At 48.5% G+C, this 23,806-nt stretch overlaps 1 protein-coding gene across 1 annotated transcript in view; it reads right to left on the bottom strand.

The window, feature by feature from the left end:
- Positions 1-5,884: 5,884 nt before the first annotated feature.
- The window catches only part of SLC4A9 (solute carrier family 4 member 9), a 53,074-nt gene continuing 35,152 nt past the window's right edge, over positions 5,885-23,806 (bottom strand). Inside the window, exons 16-21 of the mRNA XM_073358090.1 lie at positions 18,984-19,162; positions 17,770-17,842; positions 16,303-16,371; positions 12,446-12,619; positions 11,155-11,310; positions 5,885-6,472 (exon numbers count right to left, since the gene is read on the bottom strand). Of these exons, the coding sequence (XP_073214191.1) occupies positions 6,389-6,472; positions 11,155-11,310; positions 12,446-12,619; positions 16,303-16,371; positions 17,770-17,842; positions 18,984-19,162 (735 nt within the window). The 3' untranslated portion in view covers positions 5,885-6,388. The remainder of the gene's footprint in view (positions 6,473-11,154; positions 11,311-12,445; positions 12,620-16,302; positions 16,372-17,769; positions 17,843-18,983; positions 19,163-23,806) is intronic.

Genomic DNA, 23,806 nt, shown 5'->3' with positions numbered 1-23,806 from the left:
CTGACTTAGATGTGCTTCTGAAACCAGGAAAATGTAAACCCAGGGCCGGAGAGTCACAACTACACATGCAGCGTGAGGGGCAAAACGACACATCAGCTCCAAGGCAAACACGCTGGACAGTATACCCAGGACTGCCTACAGAGAGCAGTACCAGGGACAATGGCAATCCTGCAGCGTAACATGACTGCTCTTCCCCAGAGGCAAGAGAGCAGCTTTATTTTTTGCTATGTATTATTAGCATCTCACAGATATCTTTTAGTAATCTGGTACCTACCTAGCAAACAAAGGGATAACACACAAAAGCCATGTCTGCCTACAGAAGCTGGGCCAGGGGCCCTGAGAGCACTCGACCTGAGATCTCTGACTACCAGAGGGATGCAGACAGTGTATTTATTTTGTATTTTAAAATGCTTATAACCATGGGGCCAAAGTCTGCTGTCAGTTACACTGCATAAATCAGGAGCAGATCCACTGGGGTCCCACCAACAAGAAACCGAGGAAAGTGAGAGAAGAACCAGATGCATGGTAGCCCTAGGCCTCGTACTGCACCACTGAGGTCAATGGCAGTTTTGCCACTGGCATCAGTAATCACAGGATGAAGATTTAAGTGCTTTCCTATCTGACCGGAAACACAGCTGTGGCGTGGGGCGAGCACAGTGCTAATACCATGAGAAAGAAATGATCAATGCAAAGCGAACTACAAAGACAGCATGAACCCAACTGGGAGCCTGATCAACTCCTGCCTTTGGGGCCCGCCCAATGCTGCCCTGTGGTCCTGTCTGCACTGCTCCTACGGTGCAAAGGAGACTTAAAGCTGCCTTAAGGCAGCCTAGGATAGGGAAAACTCAGATGGCATAGGACTCAGATGGCATTAGCCCGTCCTGACCCCACAGGCGTAGAGGATCTTTTGGGCTAGGCTGAGGCATGTCGGGGGAAGAAGGAAGCAATTCCAGTTTATGTGGCACTCCCAGGGGACCTTTATGTGCCAGAATGAGTCAGTGCAGCATCTAACTTGTGCTGCAGCCTGGTATGGATCCTCCAGGTGAGGAGATCATAGAGGGAGAATAAAAGACTGATATACCGTCCCCTTCTTGGGAGGCGCCGAGCACAGTTCTGGTGACAGGGTATGCACCAGGGAATCTATGCCATTTTGGCATGGGGAACGGCCCAGTGTTCATAAACTAGCTCTTCCTCACAGCGTTTTTAAAACCTGGGATAACCTGCTTTGGCTGGCTAGAGCTAAAGCCCTTTTTACACTCTCAGACATACATAAGAACAGCCATACTGGGTCAGACCAAAGGTCTATCAAGCCCAGTATCCTTCCTCTGACAGTGGCCAACAGCATGTGCCCCAAAGGGAATGAACAGACAGGTTATCATCAAGTGATCCATGCCCTGTCACCCAATCCCAGCTTCTGGCAAACAGAGGATAGGGGCACCATTCCTGCCCATCCTGGCTAATAGCCATTAATGGACCTATCTTCCATGAATCTATCTAGCTCCCTTTTGAATCCCATTATCGTATTGGCTTTCACAACACCCTCTGGCAAGGAGTTCCAGAGGTTGACAGTATGTTGCATGAAAAAATACTTTCTTGTGTTTGTTTTAAACTTGCTACCTATTAATTGCATTTAGTGGCCGCTTGTTCTTGTAATATGAGAAGGAGTACATAACACTTCCTTACTTACTTTCTCTATACCACTCATGATTTTATAGACCTCTATCATATCCCACCTTAGTCGCCTCTTTTCCAAGCTGAAAAGTCTCAGTCTTATTAATTTCTCCTCATATGGAAGCTATTCTGTACCCCTAATCATTTTTGTTGCCCTTTTCTGAACCTTTTCCAATTCCAATATATCTTTTTTGAGTTGGGGCAACCACATCTGCACACAGTATTCAAGGTGTGGGCGTACCATGGATTTATATAGAGGCTATAATATTTTCTGTCCTATTATCTATCCTTTTCTTGATGATTCCCAACATTCTGTTTGCTTTTTTGACTGCCGATGCACATTGCGTGGATGATTTCAGAGAACTATCCACAATGACTCCAAGATCTCTTTCTTGAGTGGTAACAGCTAATTTAGACCCCGTCATTGTATATTTATAGTTCGGATTATGCTTTCCAATATGCATTACTTTGCATTTATCAACATTAAATTTCATCTGCCATTTTGTTGCCCAGTCACCCAGTTTTGTGAGATCCTTTTGTAGCTCTTCACAGTCTGCCTGGGACTTAACTATCTTGAGTAGTTTTGTATCATCTGCAAATTTTGCCACCTCACTGTTTACTCCTTTTTCCAGATCGTTTATGAATGTGTTAAATAGGAGTGGGCCCAGTACAGATCCCTGGGGGACACCACTATTTACCTCTGTCCATTCTGAAAACTGACCATTTATTCCTACCCTTTGTTTCCTATCTTTTAACCAGTTACCAATCCATGAGAGAACTTTCCCTCTTACCCCATGGCTACTTATTTTGCTTAAGAGCCTTTGATGAGGGACCTTGTCAAAGGCTTTCTGAAAATCTGAATACACTATATCCACTGGATCTCCTTTGTCTGCATGCTTGCTGACCCCCTAAAAGAATTCTAGTAGATTGGTGAGGCATGATTTCCCTTTAGAAAACCCATGTTGACTATTTCCCAACAAATTATGTTCATCTATGTGTCTGACAATTTACAGAGAGAAAAAAGATAAATATGTCTCTAAGAAACATGTTGGGCATGAATTTAAAATCCCATCATGGTTGTAGCAAAGGTGACATCACTTGGTCATGCTCTGGGGGCCCTGGATATAAAGACTGCGCCATAGAAAATCACTTACACCCCCTGAGATCAGGATTCAGGCTGGGAGGACCAGATTAAGGCATAGTCTCTATAGGGTTGCACCAAGAGTCCCAATCCCTAGAGTCACAGAACAGGAGCACCCAGCTCCCAAGCACCCTCCTCACAGCCAGACTGTTTTGCCCCTTCAGGGCCCTTCAAATTCACAGGTCAAAGGTAGCTCAAATAATCCCCACAAGGGGGCCCACTTATTGAGTCCTCAGGTGTGTATTAGCTCCCTAGGCCCCAAGCCCTATTCGGTGTCTCTCTTCCAATAGCCCAAAAGAGCACACAGGCTTGGAAAATAGAATACAAACTCTCCCAGCCATTACCCAAATTTCAGGTGGGCACAGCCCCCACTCTCTGAGGGTCAGTGTGTCTGCTTCCTGGCACCTCCTCCCTGGAGTTTGCCCTTCTCCCTGCCAACTCAGGGCCCTACAGTATCTGTAGGCTTGGCTGCACTTTCTCCCCTTTGCTGCACTTTCCTGCTCCTTTTGTACTGAAAGTCCCATATTCCTCTCAGGTGGGGCTCATCCTGGAATCAGGGCTGCCTAAGCCAAGGCTCTCCAGCCCTTGGGGCAAAGCACCCCATTCCAGGTCACAGGAGGACTGCAGGATAACAGCTTTCTTTAAAACATAAACATAGCCCATCTGGGTATGAAGAAAAGCTTGAAAATGTGACTAGAGTGTTGTGGAAGCAGCAATGTCTGCCTCAGTTACAATATGGCTGAAATACCAGCTCTGGGAGGTGTGACTTACCCCATTTCTCCTCCTGTGGAATACTAAGCTCTGAAACCTGCTCTGGAGGCCCTGCCAACACCAGCTCAGCAGAGGACACTCTGTGATGTGGGCCCTCACTGCTGGATGGTGTCAGCAGGGACACCCTTCTCCCAGAATCCTCGGCTTGGGTGGGTAGGTGGAAGCCGAGTCCTTCCTCCTCCAGGATGGATCCAAGCCTGCCTGAAGACGGCGTGTGGGGAGTCACATCCTGCCGAAATAGGGGGGACCTATTTTGACAGCTCTAGTGTGGATGGCCTCTGTCATGACCATCCATAGGGGTGGGGCCACTGTGCACGGGCATGGCTATGGCACACACGTGTGGCAGGAGGGTGCCTCTGAGAGGGTGTCCCTAGCTCCTGGGCTTGCTTTAGTGTGGCTCTGTAAGCTGCCAACATTTTGGAAGAAAAGGGAGCCCCTTGACCATATGCCATTGTTTGGACAGTCTGGGGTCTTCTGCTAATGGAAAAGCTGATGGATGGTTGGAGCCAGGCGAGGGCAGTTCCATACAGAGCTGACCACCATGTCTAGACTATGAGGAGGACAAGCCAGAGGAAACAAATTAACCTGGGAAATAGAGGGATTTTCTTTTGCTGTAAAACATTTACAGCCTTTGAGCTGCATTCTAGTAGTAATACATGGGGAAAACAACGGCTGCTATCCATCAGCTCCTATGTCAGCTCCTACTCCAGGGGTGACCAATGTGTGACTCTGGAGCTGCATGCGGCTCTTCAGAGGTTAATATGCGGCTCCTTGCATAGGCGCTGACTTCAGGGTTGGAGCTACAGGTGCCAATTTTCCAGTGTGCTGGGGAGTGCTCACTGCTCAACCCCCTGCTCTGTCCCAGGCCCTGCCCCCACTCCACGCCTTCTCCCAAGGCCTCTGCCCCTTCCCCTGAGCCTCCATGCCCTCGCTCCTCCCCCACAGAGCCTCCTGGGCATGCGAAACAGCTGACTGCAGCAGGCAGAGGGTGCTGACTGGCGGGGCTGCCAGCAGGCGGGAGGCACTGTGGGGCGAGAGCTGATGGGGGGCTGCTGACGTATTACTGTGGCTCTTTGGCAATGTACACTGGTAAATTCTGGCTCCTTCTCACGCTCAGGTTGGCCACCCCTGTCCTACTCTAAAGATCCTGACAGTGCTATAATCTGATCTGAAAAGCTACAGTTTTTTTTCTGGTATCTGTTTGAAATTCATAAAATACAAAGCAAAAGCATCATCCCAGGAAATCGGACATGATTTACCCACAATGCAACACTGTCTTATGTTACTTTCAATGGCGCAATATAGCTCTCCGGGTACTGAAACCTATCTCAGGTGTAGACTAAAGTGAAGAAGTCTCATTCCCTAGGAGGTTAAAACGAATTAAAACCTAGTGGCCAACTGTCCTTACAAATAATTAGGAAACCTGGAGCTCCGGCAAAGGGAAATCAAAATGCAGACTCTAATTTGAACACAGATATTTACAGTCTCCCCAGACAAGTCCGGAGTGATGGCAGCTTTCAAAGAGCACTGGTGTTATTAATCAGCAAAACTCACTAGCCCATTGCCTAGTACGGGGTGGGCAAACTACGGCCCATGGGCTGGATCCGGTGCGTCAGCGCTTTGGATCCGGCACACGGGACTGCCACCCTCATGGCGCCGCAGGCCCTGTGCCACTCCCAGAAGCAGCCGGCACCATGCCCCTGCGGCCCCTGGGGGAGGGGGAGCAGGAGGCAGAGGGCTCCGCGTGTTGCCCTCGCCTGCAGGTACCGCCCTGCGCAGCTCCCATTGGCCGGGAATGGGGAACGGCGTGGGGAGAGGCGTGATGTGGGGCCAGGGCAGGCGGGAGCCTGCCTTAACCCCGCTGTGCGTTGCTGCCACCCCTGAGCCGCTCCAGGCAAACAGCGCTGGGCCGGAGCCCGCACCCCAAACCCCACCTGCACCCCAACCCCCTGCTCTGAGCCCCCTCCTGCACTCTGCACCCCTCCTGCACCCCAAACGCCTGCCCTAAGTCCCCTCCCACACCACTCCTGCACCCAACTCCCTGCCCTGAGCCCCCTCCTGCACCCCAAGCCCCTGCCCTGAACCCACTCCCGCACTCCGCACCCCCTCCTGCACCCTAACCCCCTGCCCTGAGCCCCGTCGTACACCCCACACCCCTCCTGCACCCCAACCCCTTGCCCTGAGCTTCTTCCTGCACACTGCATCCCCCTCCCACACCCTGCACTCCCAACTATGTGGAATCCAACAAGTAAGGAAATGAATCAGTTTCAGAAAGTCTCTGGTTTCATTTTAATTGCATGATTCTAGAGAGCTCACAAGCAGGGGATCCAGTTAATAGAGGAATTGCAGCACTTTAATAAATAGAACAATAGTTACATACATTGTTGATTTCGTTAAGCTACTCAGTGGTAGACAGGAGTTAGCTGACAGTGTCCAGAAAGACAAGGTGGATGGGGAAAGAGACAAGCTTGTGAGCTTACACAGAGCTCTTCTTCAGGTCTTCTGTTGTCTCTTTTACCAAAGGAAGTTGGTCCAATAAAAGCTATTACCTTACCCACCTTGTCTCTAATATCCTGGGACCAACATGGCTATAACAACACTGCAAACAACTCATGGTATTCAGTCAGGGACTATGCAGCAAAGGTATTTGGTAATGTCATCCTACCCAGCACAGCTGGTTATGTGCGAGGGAGAGAGATTACCTTGTCCATTTTGTCAGAATTTTAGGCTTAAAAACACTTGTTCCCTGCATTGCATCTTCCCTTTAAACCATCCATGCACCAGCCATGCTCAGTTCCTGGGATGTCAATGTTGCTCTGGAGACCAACTTCTTCCCAGAAATGCAAGTCGTCTGCTTTCCACGTGCATGAGACCATTAGGAAACACTCCCTGCCAACACAGAAGTTATGTATGGGGAAGAAAATCCCGTGAGACTATTGTTCATTTGCAAGGGACATTGATGCCCTTGATCCAGTCACCATGCAAAGCCCCAGCTGGCAGTAGAGCAGATTGTGTTGCTCTGCTGTTTGCATTACAATCCTTGGTATTTGTTAGATGAACCAAGAACTGTCAGCTGTCTAGTTCTGCTGCTCTGTTTCACTTACAAAACAGAACCCCCAGCACAATGGACAGAGACTTGGAGACAAGAACCCTCGTCCCCATCCCCTGCAGAGTTCCCACAAATTGCTGATCTCACCTCCTGCCTCACTTAGGACACTCCCCAGGACCCCCCTGCAGCCGGGTGAGGGAAGCCTGGCCAGGCTCTACCTGGGAGTCACACAGCCCTCCTTCCTTCACTGAAGACCAGCAGCTGTTACATGGGAGAGTCCTTTGAAAACGTTGGCAAGCCCTTCAAAAAGCTTCACCAACTCTGCCCTCCCATGCCGCTGACTTTAGGAAAGCTCTGTGTGCTCTGCTCCTTTGGCCTGGCCTTCCAGAACAAGCTGCCCCTCCTCTGACACTTTTAGAAATCCCAGTGCAGCGTGGGCCTCCTTCCAGAGCTCTGGAACATGCCCTGCCTGTGTGACCCTGCGACAGCTGCTGTGATCAGGGGAGTGTTCAAAGACACTTAACCTTTGGTACTGTAGCTATGAATTCCTTGTTTGCTTCTGATCGACCCAGTTCACCTGCACTAGTGCACCTGCCCGGGTGCCTAATGCTGGAGGCGCACCTGAGGGAGCTCCGCTGCCATGTGCTGCATAGTCTGGGCCTGTCTGGAAGAACAGCCTTGCCATGTTGCAGTTGCACAAAGGAGTGCAAATGCCAGGATGCTGCCAAATGAACTAGGTGTGTCCGCATCCACCATGCAATGCATCCAGTGTGTTGCAACATGCACCGAGCATGTCAGCAGGGCTGCGTGCTTCCTGCTGCTGAACATACCACATACACAGCATGAACCACACCCACTGGGATGCCGTTGCAGCCACCAAATGGAACACAACACTCGGGGTACAGTCACCTGCCATGCTAGCAAGTGATCTGGCTACACTTGGCTCACTGCACTGCCTAGGGGCACTCACCTCTTGTGCTGCCAAATGCCCCAGGTGAAGCTGGCAGAAGGCACACCCCAGCTCAGCTGTGGCACGCCCTGGTTGTGCAGTGCTGGGTGGGATAAGCAGGCTCTAGGTGTCTAAGGGAGAACCCAGAGGACAGATCCTCTTGTGTGTGGTGAGGATGTGAAGTGTTCCATGTGGCAGCAGGACCAGCCCCAGCCCTGTAGGGTATGTGGAGGAAGTTGTGAGGTAGGGCAGGAAAGGGCCTCTCTGTCAGGAGTGACCCATCCTGGTCCTGCAGTCTTCCTGGGGCCTGATGTTCTGAGGTGCTAAGTGCCTGCAAATCCCCAGGAGGCTGCAGGTGGTCATGCTCCTTATGACTACACACAGCACAGCTGGCTCACCACTGCCCAGATGAGTTACTGTCCCTCACCTTTCACCTTGTCCCATCTGCAAGGATGGATTCCTCTAATTCACAGAGATGTTAATTTCTGGTCCTTTTTCCTGGTATGTGAATTCAGACTGGAGGAAAGAAGCAGAGGCCAAGGCAGGTGTTACTGGCTTGTCCACTGACTGTGGAGCGTCATTCAAACACTTCCAATGGCAGAGAGCTGCATTCTCCACTCAGAGTCATGCTGTCTGTCTAAGTGAGCTTCTCTATTGCTACCTGCCGCTTAGCCTCGCTCAGACAGGCTACAATAGTATTTACTGTGGCTTTGGCAGTGAGTCCTCCCTATGGCATAAGTACGACTAACTCACTCTAGAGCATGGCACATATGGCCAGAGCAGGGATCAGAGCATTTTGGGTTCTAGTCCTACCTAAACTATCCACCAGAGCTGGGTGAAATACTTTGACCAATGTTTTTTTTTCAGTGAACAATGCAGATGTGGGGATCCTGCCCCATTTTATGAATCCATGTTGATTTCACCAAATTGTTTTGGTTAAAAAAACCCAAACAAACAAAAAACATCAGAAAAAATCAAACGGTTTTGATTTTTCAAGTGGAAACGACTTTCTATTTCAAGATTTCCTTTAACTTTATTAATAAAAAAATTAAACATAAAAAATGCTCAAAATCTAAATGAAATATTTGATTCAACCCAAAACAATTTCTTTCTGAAAGGTAAAAATAATTGTTTTGGTTTGACCTGAAACTAGTTTTCTCCCTGATTATGATTTTGGGAATCACTGGCAAGTGGAAAAATCCGCTACCTGTCCAGCCCTCGGCTTTAGGAGATCACTTAGCCTCAAAAGTGGCCTCTGGTCTTGGGTGCCCACCTTCTGCCACGTAGGGCCTGATCTTCTCAGAAGTGGTGCACTCTGTGGCTCCCACTGACGGCAGCTGCAGTTGTGTGTGCTCAGCACCTCTGAGGAGGTGGCCCTGGCATCTCAAGATAGATGCCCAGAAATTGAGGTTCCCAAGAGGAGAGGCTGCTTTTGAAAATGTTGGACTTATCATCTTTGTGCCTTATTTCCCCTCTCTGTGATATGGGCTGCTTGGAGGCTTCATGAAGTAAAGCACTCAGAGCTCCTCAGCTGATGGATACTGATGGCAGTCTCCTCCACCACCCCTTGAGTGGCTAGGATCACCTCAGGATCTTAGGACAGAATCACAGAAATGTAGGGCTGGGAGGGACCTTGAGAGGTCATCAAGTTCAGCCCCTGAGCTGCAGCAGCACCAAATAAACCTAGACCAGCCTTGACAGATGTTTGTCCAATTTTTTTTTAAAAGCTTCCAATGATGGAAACGCCACAACCTCCCTTGGAAGCCTGTTCCGGAGCTTAATCATCATAAGAGTTGGAAAGTTTTTCCTAACATCTAACCTGAATTTCCCTTGCTGCAGATTAAGCCCTTTGCTTCTTTTCCTACCTTCAGTGGACATGGAGAACCATTGATCAACGTCTTCTTTAGAAAAACCCTTAAAATGTGTGAAGACAGTTATCAGGTCCCTCTTCAGTCTTCTTTTCTCAAGATGAAACATGTCCAGCTTTTTTAACCTTTCCTTACAAGTCAGGTTTTCTAAACCTTGTCTCATTTTTGTTGCTCTTCTCTGGACTCTTTCCAATTTGTCCACATCTCTCCTGAAGTGTGGTGCCCAGAACTGGACACAGTACTCCAGCTGAGGCCTCACCAGTGCCGAGTAGACCAGGATAGTTACCTCCTGTGCCTTACACATGACACTCCTGATGTGATTTTAGCCTTTTTCACAACCTCATAATTTTGTTGACCCATATTGAGTTTGTGATCCACTGTAACCCCCAGATTCTTTTTAGCAGTACTACCACTTAGCCAGTTATTCCCCATTTTGTGGTTGTGCATTTTATTTTCCTTCCTAAGCGAAGTACTTTGCAGTTATCTTTATTGAATTTCATCTTGTTGATTTCAGATCAGTTCTCCAATTTGTCCAGGTGGTTTTGAATTCTAATCCTGTCCCCCAAAGTGCATGCAACCCCTACCAGTTTGGTGTCATCCACCAGTATAAGCATACTCTCCACTCCATTATGCAAGTCATTAATGAAAATATTGACTAGTAGTGGACCCAGGACTAAGCCCTGTGAGACCCCACTAGATACACCCTTCCAGTTTGACAGTGAACCATTGATAACTACTCTTTGACTACGGTCTTTCAACCAGTTTTGCACTCACTTACTAGTAATTCCATCTAGATCACATTTCCCTGGTTTGCTTGTGCGAATGTCCTGTGGGATTGCGTCCAAAGCCTTTCAGAGCTATGAGGAGAGTACTGGTGCCTGGTGCCTTGCCCATATCTGGTGCTAGCACACTAAATAATTTACTGCTTCATCAGGCATTCGTAGCAGGTCTGTGCTGGCCACTTTGCTACCGTCTGTCATATCCCCTGCGATGCGAAAGGCCTGGCTGCTTGTTCCTATTGTAACTCCAGCCCCAGGAAGGGCATGGGAGCCAGGGAAAGGAAGCAGCTCCAGAGAAGCCCTTCCCGAAGTCCCCCAATATTGCTGGCTGTGAATGGGTTCCTCGTGGCAGTATTTGTGTCTGTCCAGCCCAGCCAAGCCAGAGCAAAGCCCTGCCGTACTCAGCCTGCCTTTCCAATAGAAAATGAAGCTCTAAAGAGCTGCCAGCATCCGCTGTTCCTAACAGAAGTGAGCTGTGGGACCCCAAGGCTGGAATGGGACCGAGGCAGCCTCGTGGGCACTCATGGGGGACCTACAGCCTCCATCCAAAGTCCCTCCCGCCCCTCAGACGCTCTGTGCTGGAGCCCTCCTTAGCCACACATTAGGCTCACTGCTCTCCAAGGAGCCCCAGTGGGGAAGGAGCATCTTCTCCCTCTCTTCCCCCCACACTGTCGTTGCCTCCTCAGCAAGTATGTTCACTCAGCCTGTCTCGCTGGGCCTGATGGAGCCCCCCATGACAGGCAATCAGCTCTCTCTGCCTGGGCTGAGGCAGAAGGGGCAGCATGCCCACGATGGCACTTCTCCAGAAGGTGAGAGAGGCCAGTCCCTGCTCTCGCCCGCAGCGAGGGGAATGCCTCCCTGCCCTGTGTGTCTGTGTATCTCTGTAACGACATTTGGGGCAAACAGCTCTTTCTTGCCCCACTTACATCCTCGCTGTCACTCTCCTCCTTCTCCTGGCTCCTCTGCAGCTTTTCTTCTTCCTCTTTCCTGTCATCTTCTGGCATGATGTCATCCAGCCAGCTGAGGTCCTGCCGGGAGAAGATGCACTCCATCGCCTTCCGGATCCCCACCAGCGCTAGGAGCTGGGGCCAAACCAAAGGCTCAAGTAAGTATCATGCAAAGGACAGGCACAATTAGTGACCCCCAGGGAGTGTAATTCAGTGGTCACAGCATGGGAGTGGGAGTCAGGACTCCTGAGTTCTATTCTGACTTTACCATTTACTTGCTGTGAGCCCTAGGGCAAGACGCAGTGCTGCTCTGTGCCTAAGTTTCCCAATCTGTAATATGGGGATAATACATTGGAGGGGTGCAAGGCTAAATTAGTCTTTAAGTGGGGGATTTTTTGAGGTCTTTGGATGCAAGCTGCTATATATGTGCAAAGTATTATTACTGAAGTGGATCACATCCCCTGCCAATGTAGGGTTGAGTCTTATGTCAGTTCACTCCAGGCCCCCATTTGAGAGCCCATCCCATTCTTGCAATCAGTGAAGTCAGTGACAACACTTCCACTACCTTCAGTAGGAGCAGGAAAAGGCCCTCAATACCTCCAGCAATGGAGATTCTACCTTTCAGGTCTGAAGCTTTCCAAACCAGGCCCGGTTACCACCTTCCCAGATCATCAAAGTCTCCAACCCACTCTTCAGACAGCAGAGACACCCCAGCAAACCTCAGCTGCCATGTGCGAACATACAGCCAGCAGGGCCTCGGTCCCAGAGCTGGCACACCATTGACAGTTAGCACTGCGATCCTGGACTGCACAGGAACCATTGCAGAGCACAGGGACAGCCCACTCCAATCAATAGGGAGGCATCTAAGTTCCTGCAGCAGCTGGAGTTTCCAAATGTTCATCAAGGGCAGTCCTAAACATAGGGCATCAGGCTGTGTGTCTGGGAAGCCAAGGCACACTGTAGGTCTCTCACACCCTTGGGTAGAGAGTAGGAGCTGATCCCTTTGGCAGCCCATTCTCTCAAGCAAGCCTGGAAGGCCTTGTCTAATGGGAATTGTGAGCACTTCATAGGAGGGGAGAGAGAGGAAGCCCAGGAGTCAGGATCTAGGGCTGTCCGAGGCCTGGGACTTGGCTATTTCTGGGCCATACCAAAGTGGGACCAGGGGGGGAGAGGCAGATCAACAAGTGCTCCCCTTCTACATAGGGAGAAAGCCACTCAGTCTAGCAGGACACAGTGAGCTTGTTGCTGCCCGGCTAAGAGGGCATCCTACCATCACTGGGAAAATAATGGCAGCTACGGTTGACTTGAGGATCCACAGCGCAGCCAGGCAGAGCATCTGAATGAGGGTGAAGAGGTGCACTCGGCGCAGGGGCACGTGGCGAAGGTACATGAAGTCAGGCTGGTGTTTGGTGGGCATCAGAAGGAGCTGGATTCTGTCCATGAACTGAAATGGAACAAGGGCGAACAGGTCACAAAGTGCCAAATGAGTGAGCTGCTGGCCCAGCAATGAGACAGGACACTCAGGTTCCCAGGACTCATCTGGGGGATTTATTTCTGGTAAGGAGAGTCTAAGACCCTGAGGTCTGCAGATTGCAATCTGCCAGGCTTTGCTTTTCACACTCCAAACACCAACCCCAACTTCCTGCTAAGGATTCTGGGTAAAGTAGTCCCACAGACATTCCCTATACTAAGAGGGAACACTTTAGGAAAATTCTGCTAGGCTGATTTACATGCCATAAACGCCTCTGAAGTCCTACAGCAAGCTCAGATTGGAAACCTGCCTGGGGAAAATCTTTCCAACAACATGCGGTGCTGCCAGCCCTAACCTGGGTCATGATTTCAAGTTTCTCTGCAAGGAAGAGGGGTTGATTTTTTTTTAACTAAAACAGATTCTCTCTTAATTACATGCCTTCAGGAGTTGGGGCTTTACAAAAAACACCAACTATCACAAGACTTGCAATAAAATCATGAGAGCTGGTAACACTGGACATACTGCAATCTTCAGCTCCTGGCAGTCTAGTAGGAGTTCCATCCAACAGTCAGAAGCACACATCACAGGACACAATTCTTCTTCTCTCTCTCTCTCTCTCTTTCTCCCTCTCTCAATTTCACTCACTTGCAGCAGCTCTGATTAACTTTCAGCTCTGCATGTGTGTGTGTGAGAGAGAGAGACAGAAACAGAGAGGCAGGCTCTCCTGAACCACAGAGCTAGCCAAAGGGGGGAAATGGGATTGTGCCTGGAAGGGTTTTATCGTAAAGAAAAAAGGACTCCCACTGTTTATATTTCCATTAGAAATCGAGGTCTTATCAACCATGTTGTTCCGGGAAGGCTTCATGGCTGCCTGGAGAACTGGCAGGGTTCTGAAGTCGCAGAGAGCGTGGAGGTGAACCCGGAGTGATCGAGAGAGGAAAGGATTTTTATTCAGACGGTTTACACGCTATTTTTGCTTGGTTTTGTTAACACTTGACTCAAACCCTTAGGCAAGAAGCTCTCTCTCTCTCTCTCTTTCTCTCTCTCTCTCTTTTTCTTAAAGATACTGAACACCCTGCCCTTTCAGTGAAGGGCTGAGAAAGCTCCGAGACCACAGCACTGAGCTATCCAAGGAGTTCTCCAGCAAAACCAGGAAAGACAGGAGATAATATCCCCAATGCTTTTCAGGTAATATTAAAAAAAGCAAAACTAAACTAAAAATCTCCTCCAGCCAAAACCCTTACCCCTCCCCTGGCCGCTTCTCTGAGGCCTTATTATTCATCACAATGATGCAGAAAAGGGCTCAAACCTGACTTGTCTCATCCTTCGCCAGTCACCTCTAACCATACCCTCTCCCAGAGCTGGCTCCTGTTACTTCAGCCCTCAGTTCAGTGAGCACAGAGGGGTTAATCATTACAGCAACTGCCCCATTGGGCTAAGAGCAAAATGAAAAGACCCTGGAAACAGAGAGTCCCAGCTAAAAGCAAAGCACCCTGGCACCAGCTCCTCCACACTGGCACTGTTTTTCTAGAGTGCTTCTGCTGGCAGCTTCTTGGCTCCAGCACAGCCCCTCCAGCGCGGTAGCACTGAGACCAGGCACTGGGATCAGTTTAGATGCTGGCCGGGCCAAAGCTCTCTTTAGAGTTGTGACAGACAAACGAGGGCTAGGACAGGCCATTTGTAAAGGACTCTCTAAGGCCTTTCTCCAATAGCTTTGTTGTAACATACGAGCCTTCAACAGACCCACCGCTAACAGGGAATACCCAGTGGGGCATAGGGGCAGAACAGTTTTATTGGCATGAGACCAGGATGCTGAAACCACAAGTGAGTTAGGCAGGTCATGCCAAACCAGAGCCAATAAACCCTTTCTGCCACCCCCACCCCGCCACGGATTCTGCATCTGCCACATGTGCTACAGACCAGCTATTTTTGGAGTGTTTTAGAGAGGGTGTTTTATTTTATTTGTACTGTGAATCCAGTGGTCCTACAGTGGGAGCTGGCTGCCTACAAACAAGGGGAATGTTAGACGCTTCTAAACCTGGCCTAAAATAGCTTTTCTATAATTGTTGTGATTTCAAGGACTGATATCTCAGACCCCTCTGTGCTGCGTCCCCCGTTAGAAAGCTGGGAACCTCCCCTTTCCAATCAGATAAACCTCCAGCTTCTAGCACTAACAGTTTGCAGAATGCCAGGCTTCCAACCTGGCACAGGTTCAGGATGGATATTTCCTATCCCATGCCTCAAGGTGGGGTCATTTTTGGGGAAAATGCCCCATTTAGGGAAAGAAAGAGAGATCTCTGGGGCAGGACGTTTTTCTACAGAAACAAACAAACAAAAAAAACCCCATAGCAGTTTGAAATTGTCCAGAGGGTTGGAATATTGGCAGTAGGGCAGTTGAGGCATTTAAAGGTGTAATATAAATGCAGTTTATTACATGGCTCTTTTAATATCTCCTTTCCTCTATCTAAGTGATAAAATCTATCCATCCATCCCCATTCACACCCCTCTACCCATCCTAGTGCGTGATGCCTATCTGTGATAAATGGCAGCATCTTGGGATACATTTCTTTAGCATACACCTTTGAATGCCTTGCCTGCACTCTGCTCCCTAATCGAGCTCCATGGGACTCTTTCTAATGTTCCAGTCAGTGCCTGATGCAGCTCCAACCAGCCTCCTTTTGTCAACCTGCCCCAGACATTTTCCCTCCTCTCCCTCCAAATGTGGAATTTCCCCTTCAAAATCACACCAGGAAAGGCAAAAACCAGCCCTGCACCAGGAACAGCTTTTCTATGCTTAAGTAAGTCCCAGCTGTATGCTCTGTTACCCTGCGTACAACCATGCTAGAAATGAGAGCTCGGTAGCACTAGGAATGGGCCCCTCTTCTTAGCCTAACAGGCCCTGAGATACCAAACATTTTTGGTGACATTGTGACACTTTTATTTTGTATTCCAGGTCAATGGGCCCTGAACAGTAGGAGTCACAGACACACCGTAACTAAGGAGACGTCTACGCTGCAAAACAAAAAAACTCAAACCCACAGCAGCAAGTCTCAGAACCTGGATCAACTGACCCAGGCTCGTGGGGCTCGTGCTATGGGGCTACAGATAGTAGTGAAGATGTTTCTTGCACAGGCTGGACACAGGGCTCTCAGACCCATCTCCCTTCGCTGGGTCTCAGAGCCCGGGCTCCAGCCCAAACATCTAACACGGCTATTTTTAGCCCCGTAGCGTGTGTCCGAGTCAGTTGACCCAGACTCTGAGATTCGCTGCTGTGGGATTTTTTTTTTTGCTGTGTACCCCAAAACACCCACCTTTATTGGTGAGAAGACACAGAAAATTGTCCTAATCAATGTGTGTGTTCAAACTCTCTACAATAGGTTTTCTGTAACAGATGGGATACCTAGACAATACATGGGGTGGTGGGATGGGGGGGTCTATCAGCCTTTGTTTGGGATGACCTGCACAACACATTTGTGATGTCTCCCTCCCACGCAAACATTAACAAATTTATAAATAAGCCCCCATGCCACAACATATGGCTAGAGCTGGAACTGAGCAAAAATGTTACATCCCCTGAATTCAACCCACACATTGAGAACATTGAGAAACTGGAGCAGAAATGTCAAGGTGATTGACCTCTGTGGATCTGTACTCACCTGGATACTGTTAAGAGCGGCCACACCCATGTACAGAAAGACACCATACAGCACAGGCATAGGGATATACTGGAGAAATCAAGTGAGAAGCATCAGCAGAGTCAGATGTAGCTTTCCTTACAAAAACTTATGGAATTTAATCATCTTCCATAAGGTCAGTCTTCAAGTATGGCCGGCCCGTTTGGTTGTTTCATTTCAGACACAGCAGTTTAGTTTTATGGTTATTGCTTAAGGTATAAGGATTTGAACTTTGGATATATTCCTACGCAGCACACTTGGTTAAGATAGCATTATGGTGGTAAAGACAGATTAGCTACTGCAGAAAACAACTTGCTAGAAAGTTGTGGGTATCAAAATCCAAATGTTTGAAAACCAGGAAATTCTGCTGCAAGAGAATGTTTTCAAAGCACAAATATTTGAAAGTCAGGAAATTCTGAAAAAAGGTTCCACAAACACCCTTAACTCTGCCCCCATACCCCACTATACCCTGAACTGTCCATCTGATGACAAATCAGAGGTAAGATCACTAAGGTTTTGTTACTCTCGCACTATCCTTCAGATGCAGATGCTGTCTAGTTTGGTTTGGAAAAAGAGGTACACTGTAGACTACAGATATTATTTGGCCAATGGAAAGGGTCAGGGTGGAGATCTGCTTGGATGCAGAGACTTGGATCCCAGTCCCACATCAGAGGGAGAAAAGCTCATTATGTGGCAGCGGTCTTCGTAGAGGGAGGATGGTTGGGCAAGACTTGCCCTTGTTCTGGTTCTGTCGCCTTGAGGTTGCACTCATACTGTGTGGTGTATTATAGGGTACGTTTGTGGTTTGAGCTGAAGCTATAAATTCCAGCCAGATTAGTATAGCCCTGCCAGTGCAAACACCGGGAAGAGCTAGACGCGCCAAGTATATGACTAGCATTTTGGGCAGGCATGTACATAGGATGGCTAGTTCCTCCCACTGCTTGCTCTGCCATGGCTATGCTTCCATCTGAGTACATTGGCTCGATCAGAGCTAGCGTGGGTATGTCTCCTCAAGCTGGAATTTACACCTCCCACTCCAAGTTTAGACATACCGTAGTGGAGCAGTATGAAGTGGAACAGTATAGAGTAGGGACTGTATGGGGACTGTATGAGGAGGGTAAAATGTGACCATGCTGTGGTCTCTCGATAAGCATCGGAATGGCGACAGTGGAGGGAGGTCTTTGGCCTGCATATGGAAGATAGGAGGTGAAGCTGGCACAGGAGGGGGTGAATTGGAGGAGGAGCTGTTGCTGGAAGATGATGGAGGAATGCAGGTCATCCATTACAATATGGGATGGTGAATGGTATTTTCTTGGGCTTAGATGAGTGAAAATTAACTGAGAAGGACTATCAGAATTTCTGATGCATCCATTGCTGTGGGCTCTGTGCTGATAGTCCAGTCTTTTCCCACTTCTGTAATAATGATGTAAACCAAAAACGCTTTATTACCTTGAGAACCGGGGCCAAAAAAACCGACACTCCGGTGAGGATAAAGACCACCAGGCCAGTCAGTCTCTGCTCCCTGCAGACAAACACTCCTGCTGTTAGAGACACTTTGTATTTCATGTTTGAACCACAGCTCTTCTTACGCGGCCCAATCTATAGCCAGGGATACAGAGCAGAACAGCCAGTGCACTGCTCCAGCGCCATACGAAGATGCCCCAGCTGCAAGTAGCCCTGCCTGTAGTATCCCCTAAGCCTCTGCTAATGCTCCATTTCCGCTTTGCCTCTAGGGATCACCTGAATGTGAACAAATCAAGGAACTGCACACAGGTGCTCCAAATGGAGCTGCAGGCATCATCTGAGAAGGACCTGTGCAGAAGCCCCTGGTTTGCTTTGCTGTTCTTCTCTGAACCAGGTGCTCTGAAGCACCAGCCTTCACTTCTCTACCTCAGAGTCAAACCAGGCATTGCAAAAGGAGAAGTGATGTCAAAGAGTGAAGGAAAAAACTTCTGCCATCACCCTAGACTTTTCCCTGTCATTGGCTCCTGCAGCACAGTGATAACTGACTGTTCAGGAATTGTATGGGGTTACAAGCACCCTATACGATGGCCTCATTGCATGGATAGCTATGCCTTAACATGGTGTGAAAACCAGTAATAAAAAATCCATGCATACTTAGTACTTGCTCTTGTAGCACAGTATGTAGCTCTGCCCAGTGAGTAGAGAACATCTACAGACCATTCTAGTGAACACAAAACTCTCAGTTGACTGTCTAATTAGACAGACAGATGGATCTGATTGCGTGCCCATCCATTCACTGGTTTTCTATACATCAGCCATACATCTGTTCCAAAATCCCAACCTCCAGCAGTGGCTGGTACCTGGTGCTTTAGGGGAATGCAAAATTCCCTCGTAATGCAGCTGGCCAACTGTGCAGTGAGGACCTGGGGAAGGGGAGCTTCTTTCCTCACTTCCATAGCACCCTGCACTCCGAGGCATGGAGTCAGGTTGACTGGGAAGACAATTCCGAGAGCACTTCCAGCACCAGATCATCAGCGGGACACATTTTCCCTTAGTTGTTCAGTGATTTCTACGAGTAATATTCACCACAGAGTTCACCACAACTCAGCACTGGAATTCTAGGGTCAGCCTGGCCCTTGGAGAGCATGCCAGCTGGAATTTTCAAGGTGGTTTTGTGTAATGGGAGGGGGAAACAATACCTGATTCCCAGGAACTTGGGCTGCTCTCCTGGTGCAGAAGTTGTACTCTCCTTTTTCAGGCTGTCCATGTGGGCTAGGGAGATGACAGTGGCAGACACATACCACGGGAGGCCCGTCACAGATGTGAGGATCATCAGAAGGGAAACACAGAATAAATCCAGGTGAAAACCTGCCCCTTTCTGGAATGAGAGACACATCAGTGCTCAGAGACGCAGCAGCCTGCAGGGAATGGGGAATCAAGGGTTAAATCTTGTTTCTAATGGATCCTACTGGCTGTAGCAGGAGCTCTGTGAATGTAGCCAAGGGCCAGAATTTGACCCTATGGGTACATTATACCAAATGGAAGTTCCATCAGCCAACAGAGATCACCTCCTGCATTGCCACTGCAGAGGAGTTGGGCTCCCTAGCTAGAGGCTGGGGGTAGGACATTCTCAGTGAAGCACCCTTGACTCTGGGATTTACTTCCTCCCTTGGGCTGACACAGCCTGCAGCTCTTAACTTCAGCTCACACAGCCAGGCCTATCCCCATGCTTTTAACCATGGGATGGTCAAGTGGGAAGGGTCTCATTTTTGCTGGTGGAAATTGCTGGGAGTCAGGTGCCCCAGGGGTTTTGCAAATCCCACTAGAATTCACATCTTTAGGTGCCTAAATACTTTAAAAATCCGGCCCCTCAAGCATTACCAACCAATTAGGCAATCAGCTTGCTGTCTAGTGGACAATGATCCCTTGATACATGTTTGGAAAAAAAAAGTTAATAACCTACAGGGAAATAATTAAACAATCCGTCCCCCCACCCCCAAGCCAGCTGGCTCTCAGTAATTCAACGAAAACAAAAGAAAATGTGTACAGTCAGGATCCTGTTAGTTCCTGATTGGCTTGAGGTGTAGGATGAGTTCCAATCTCTAATCCAGTCAGCGTGCATGTGTACCCTACATTCCAGTGACCAGTGTCTCTACACAACAAGGTAGCCGCTATTAACACTGTCTGTTGGGACTATTCATGGATGGTCTATTTCTCTACATGGTTTCTGGTTCATTTTTGTTTCTGTTCATTGATCTGTCTGAAAACTACAAGGGCTTTTAAATAAAAATACTAGCATTCTAGAGCGATGACCATAGTCACTGCAGAGACTTGAGCTGATATGGTCTATTTATGTACCTAGTCCTCTTTCTGGTTAGCCTGTCATCTGTGATCAAATCCCAATATAATGCAAATGTATTCATTCTTCAGTAGGATTTGTTGTGGAACAATCATCCATAAAGCATGGATTGTTCAGAAACTGTTCACCTCCTTTGCTCTAGTCACTATATTAGTGGGGTGGGGTTGGTTGCTTAAGTCACATTTTTTCCCTGATCCTGCCTGGATGTACTGAACAGGGGGATAATGAATCACACATAATGTGCTCTCCACTACAAATTTACAGACGAAAAATCATTCATGCTAAAATCAGGGATTTTGTAACATTTTCACAGCTACCCAGCAGCAGCCTGACTCCTCGAGGATAAAGAATAATTACACACCTCATGGTAACTGTGCTTCTTTGGGATGTTTTATCTGTGTGGATCCCACATGTGCCTCCTGCACAAGAGATTGGAATCTTGGAACAGTAAAGTCTGCTGGGCTGAACCTGCATCTTGCACGTCCTCATGCCCTGCCCACCCAAGGGCAGATCAACTGCAACCATCCCTCTCCTCCCTCTCTAACTCAGCCTTCCAGGTAAAGAAACAAGCAGGGAATGGAAGGTTTCGTGGGATTCACACAGACAGAACATCTCAATGAAACACACTTACCGCCACGTAAATAACTGTTCCCTCATTTTCGACTGCTTGTCTGTGTGAATCCCACTTTGGGGGACTAGCAAGCAGACCTCATCTAGAAGGTGGTGTTGAGGAGTCCCAGTGGCCCTCCCAAAACTGCCTTCCTATCTCGCAGCCACGCTGAGGGCCATCATGTTTAATGAAAGTGAGGGGGGATGCCTCTGCATGGCTGCCTTGAAGATCTCAGGTATGGGGATGTTGCTGAAATTCACAGAAGAGGCAGCCTAAGCTCTGGTGAATGAGCTTTGATATCCAGAGGAATATCCCCTCGATCATGTGAGAGCAGACTGAATTGCACTGGGTGATCCACGTAGACACTCTCTTGGAAGAAATGGCTTCAGAAGCACAACAGGGGAGACAGGACAAAGCCCTTCGGCCTATCCAGGCAATATAGCAAAGCCCTTGAGACATCCAAGGTCTGAAGTTTTTTCTCTCCGAGGAAGCAGCGGGGCTTGGGTGTGGGAAGGAAAATGAATAGATTGAGCTAACTCAAAGTCCAAGCCATCTTTGGGAATAAATTTGGGATGAGGGCTCACCACCACCATATCTCTGTGGAATGTGTGGAAGTTGGGTGAGCGACAAGAGCTCAGGGCTCACATGCTAATGTTATGGCCTTCCTGAGAATATGGTAGTGTAGAGAGCTTTCAGAAAAAGGCTCAAATATGGGGCGGAAAGGACAATATGGAGATCCCAAGTAAGCTGGAGCTCTCTGATTGGTGAATAAGTGTGAAGCAACCCTTTCAAAAACCTAGAAACAGCAGGATGGGAGAATACTGGGCTTCACTGGAAGAGAGGACGGCATGGCAAAATCACTGCGAAATGGACCTTCATTGAACTGAATGAGAGTCCAGAAAATTTCAGGTGCAGGACATAATCAAACATCTTGGGAGCAGGGGTCTCCAATGCATCAAGTTTGTGCTGGGCTGCCCAAACTGAAAGCCTTCTCCACTTTGAGGAGCAGGTTTTCCTTGTGGAGGGCTTCCTGCTGTGCAGTAGGACTTCTCATACCTGTAGGGAACAGTCAGTAGCACTTTGCCAGCCAGCATCTGGGCCATCAGGTGTAATTAGTTTGGGTCTGGGTGAAGAATTTGATCTCATCTTTGTGATATTATGTCTGGACCATCTGGAAGTGCCTTTGGAGGCCGAGTTGACATTCAGAGGCGAGTTATCAGCCAGAACTGCCTCGGCCAATCAGGATTGGTGTAGCTGCATCATGACTGATTTTCCCTATCCCCCTGGGTATCAGAGGGAGGGGTTGAAATGCATACATGACACCTGGATTCAGTGTCTTGCACGCCACCTGGGCTCATGCCTACTCTGGAGCAAAAGACTGGACACATCATGTTTTCTTTGGTGGAATTTCCCCACTGGTGAAATCTCAGTCTGAGGATGGTGCTTTTCAGAGACCATGATTGTCTCAGCAGACAATCTGTCCCCAATTTGCTGTTGGCTGGTGGGAGATAAGAGCAATTGGAGTTATCTTAGGAAGTCAACACCAAGTCCATAGGTTGAGTGCCTCTTGGCACAGGGGTGAGGAATGGGCAACTTCCCTCTTGTTTAGATAATATATTGCAAATGTGCTGTCTGTTGGGTTCTGTGTGCTGGAATTCCTTAAGGCTGGCAGGAACGCTTTGTAGGTTAACCTGATTGTCCTGCGTTCCAAGAGGTTTATATGCAGTCCCATCTCTTGCTGCAACCACATTCCCTGTATTTGGAGATGGTTCCAGTGAGCACCCCACCCTGTTTCCGATGTGTCTCTGATCAGTGTCTTTGGAGGAGGAGAGGCGGAGTATGGTACTCTTCTTCACACATTCTGTGAGTCTGTCCATCATCCTAGCAAAGGCAAGATATGAGCTGGGATCATGATATGCATGTCCATTTGATGTCTCATAGGGACACACTGATCTCAGCCAGTCCTGTAACAGGGATAGGTGAAGTTGGGCTAGTGGTGTCACCTGTAAAAAATGACATGTGGCCTAAAAGTTTGAGACAGCTTCTCAGTGTAATTGACGGATGTAACTTGATGTTGGATATTGCCTATATAGACTGAAATCTTTCTTCTGGAAGATAGGCCTTTGCCAATTTGAATAGATGAGAGCGCCTATGAACTCTATCCCCTGTGAAGGGTTGAGTGATTACTTTTTGTAGTTTACTATCATGTCCAACTCTCTGAACAGGTCAAAATCTATGTTTAGGGTTGTGGTAACATCCTGATGAGACCTGCCTTTGATCAGCCAATCATCTAGATATGGATAGACAAGAACGCCTTGTCTCCTTACATCTGTGGCCACCACAGCCAAGCATTTTGTGAAGACTCTCGCTGTTAACGACATGGTATTGATAGTGGTTGGGCCCTACTGTGAAACGTGACCTTTTTATGGGTCAGATGGATCCTGATACAGAAATTTGCATCCTGGAGTTCGAGAACCACAAACCAGTCTTGAGCCTGTAAAAAGTCTGTAAGCAGGTCGTTTCCTTTGAGAGAACCTGGGTTCCTTTCTTGGAGAATAATCAGCAGGTTGTTACTGGAAGTATGTGGGTGCTCCCTGTCTGGTCTGAGATTAGAATCTGAAGGGCTTCCACCTCAAGGTGGGGGTATAAACACTGGTGCTGGCTTTAGGAGTCACAGCCTGGCTGACAGGGGCACTGATGACGTGGATTTTGAAGTGAAAGGGCCTGACTTGGAGCTGGATGTTAGTTCTGCTGGGTCCAAAGTGCCCCTCCTAGACTGCTCCAGAAGAAAAGATTTTAGTCTCATGTCTCCTGGGTGTTTCTCCTTCTTGGCAAGAAGGACCAGCAGATAGAGCCATGGTCAGGTGCGGGGGGCTCTCGCCTAAACAAAATAAACAGCAGTTCTGCCTGGCAGGGCCAGGAATGGGACCATCCCAGGACTGGCAGACTTTAAGTCCACCATATAAGGTGGTAGTGCGGTGTGGGGGGGTGGGGCAAAACAATAATAGGAATTTAAAAAAAACCCAAAAGTTTGAGGAAGAAAAGAAAAGAAT

Source organism: Lepidochelys kempii, chromosome 8 (assembly GCF_965140285.1).
Source record: "Lepidochelys kempii isolate rLepKem1 chromosome 8, rLepKem1.hap1, whole genome shotgun sequence".
NCBI lineage: Eukaryota > Metazoa > Chordata > Testudines > Cheloniidae > Lepidochelys > Lepidochelys kempii.
Note: the sequence above shows the minus strand (reverse complement) of the source record. Positions and strands in the feature narration are given on the sequence as shown.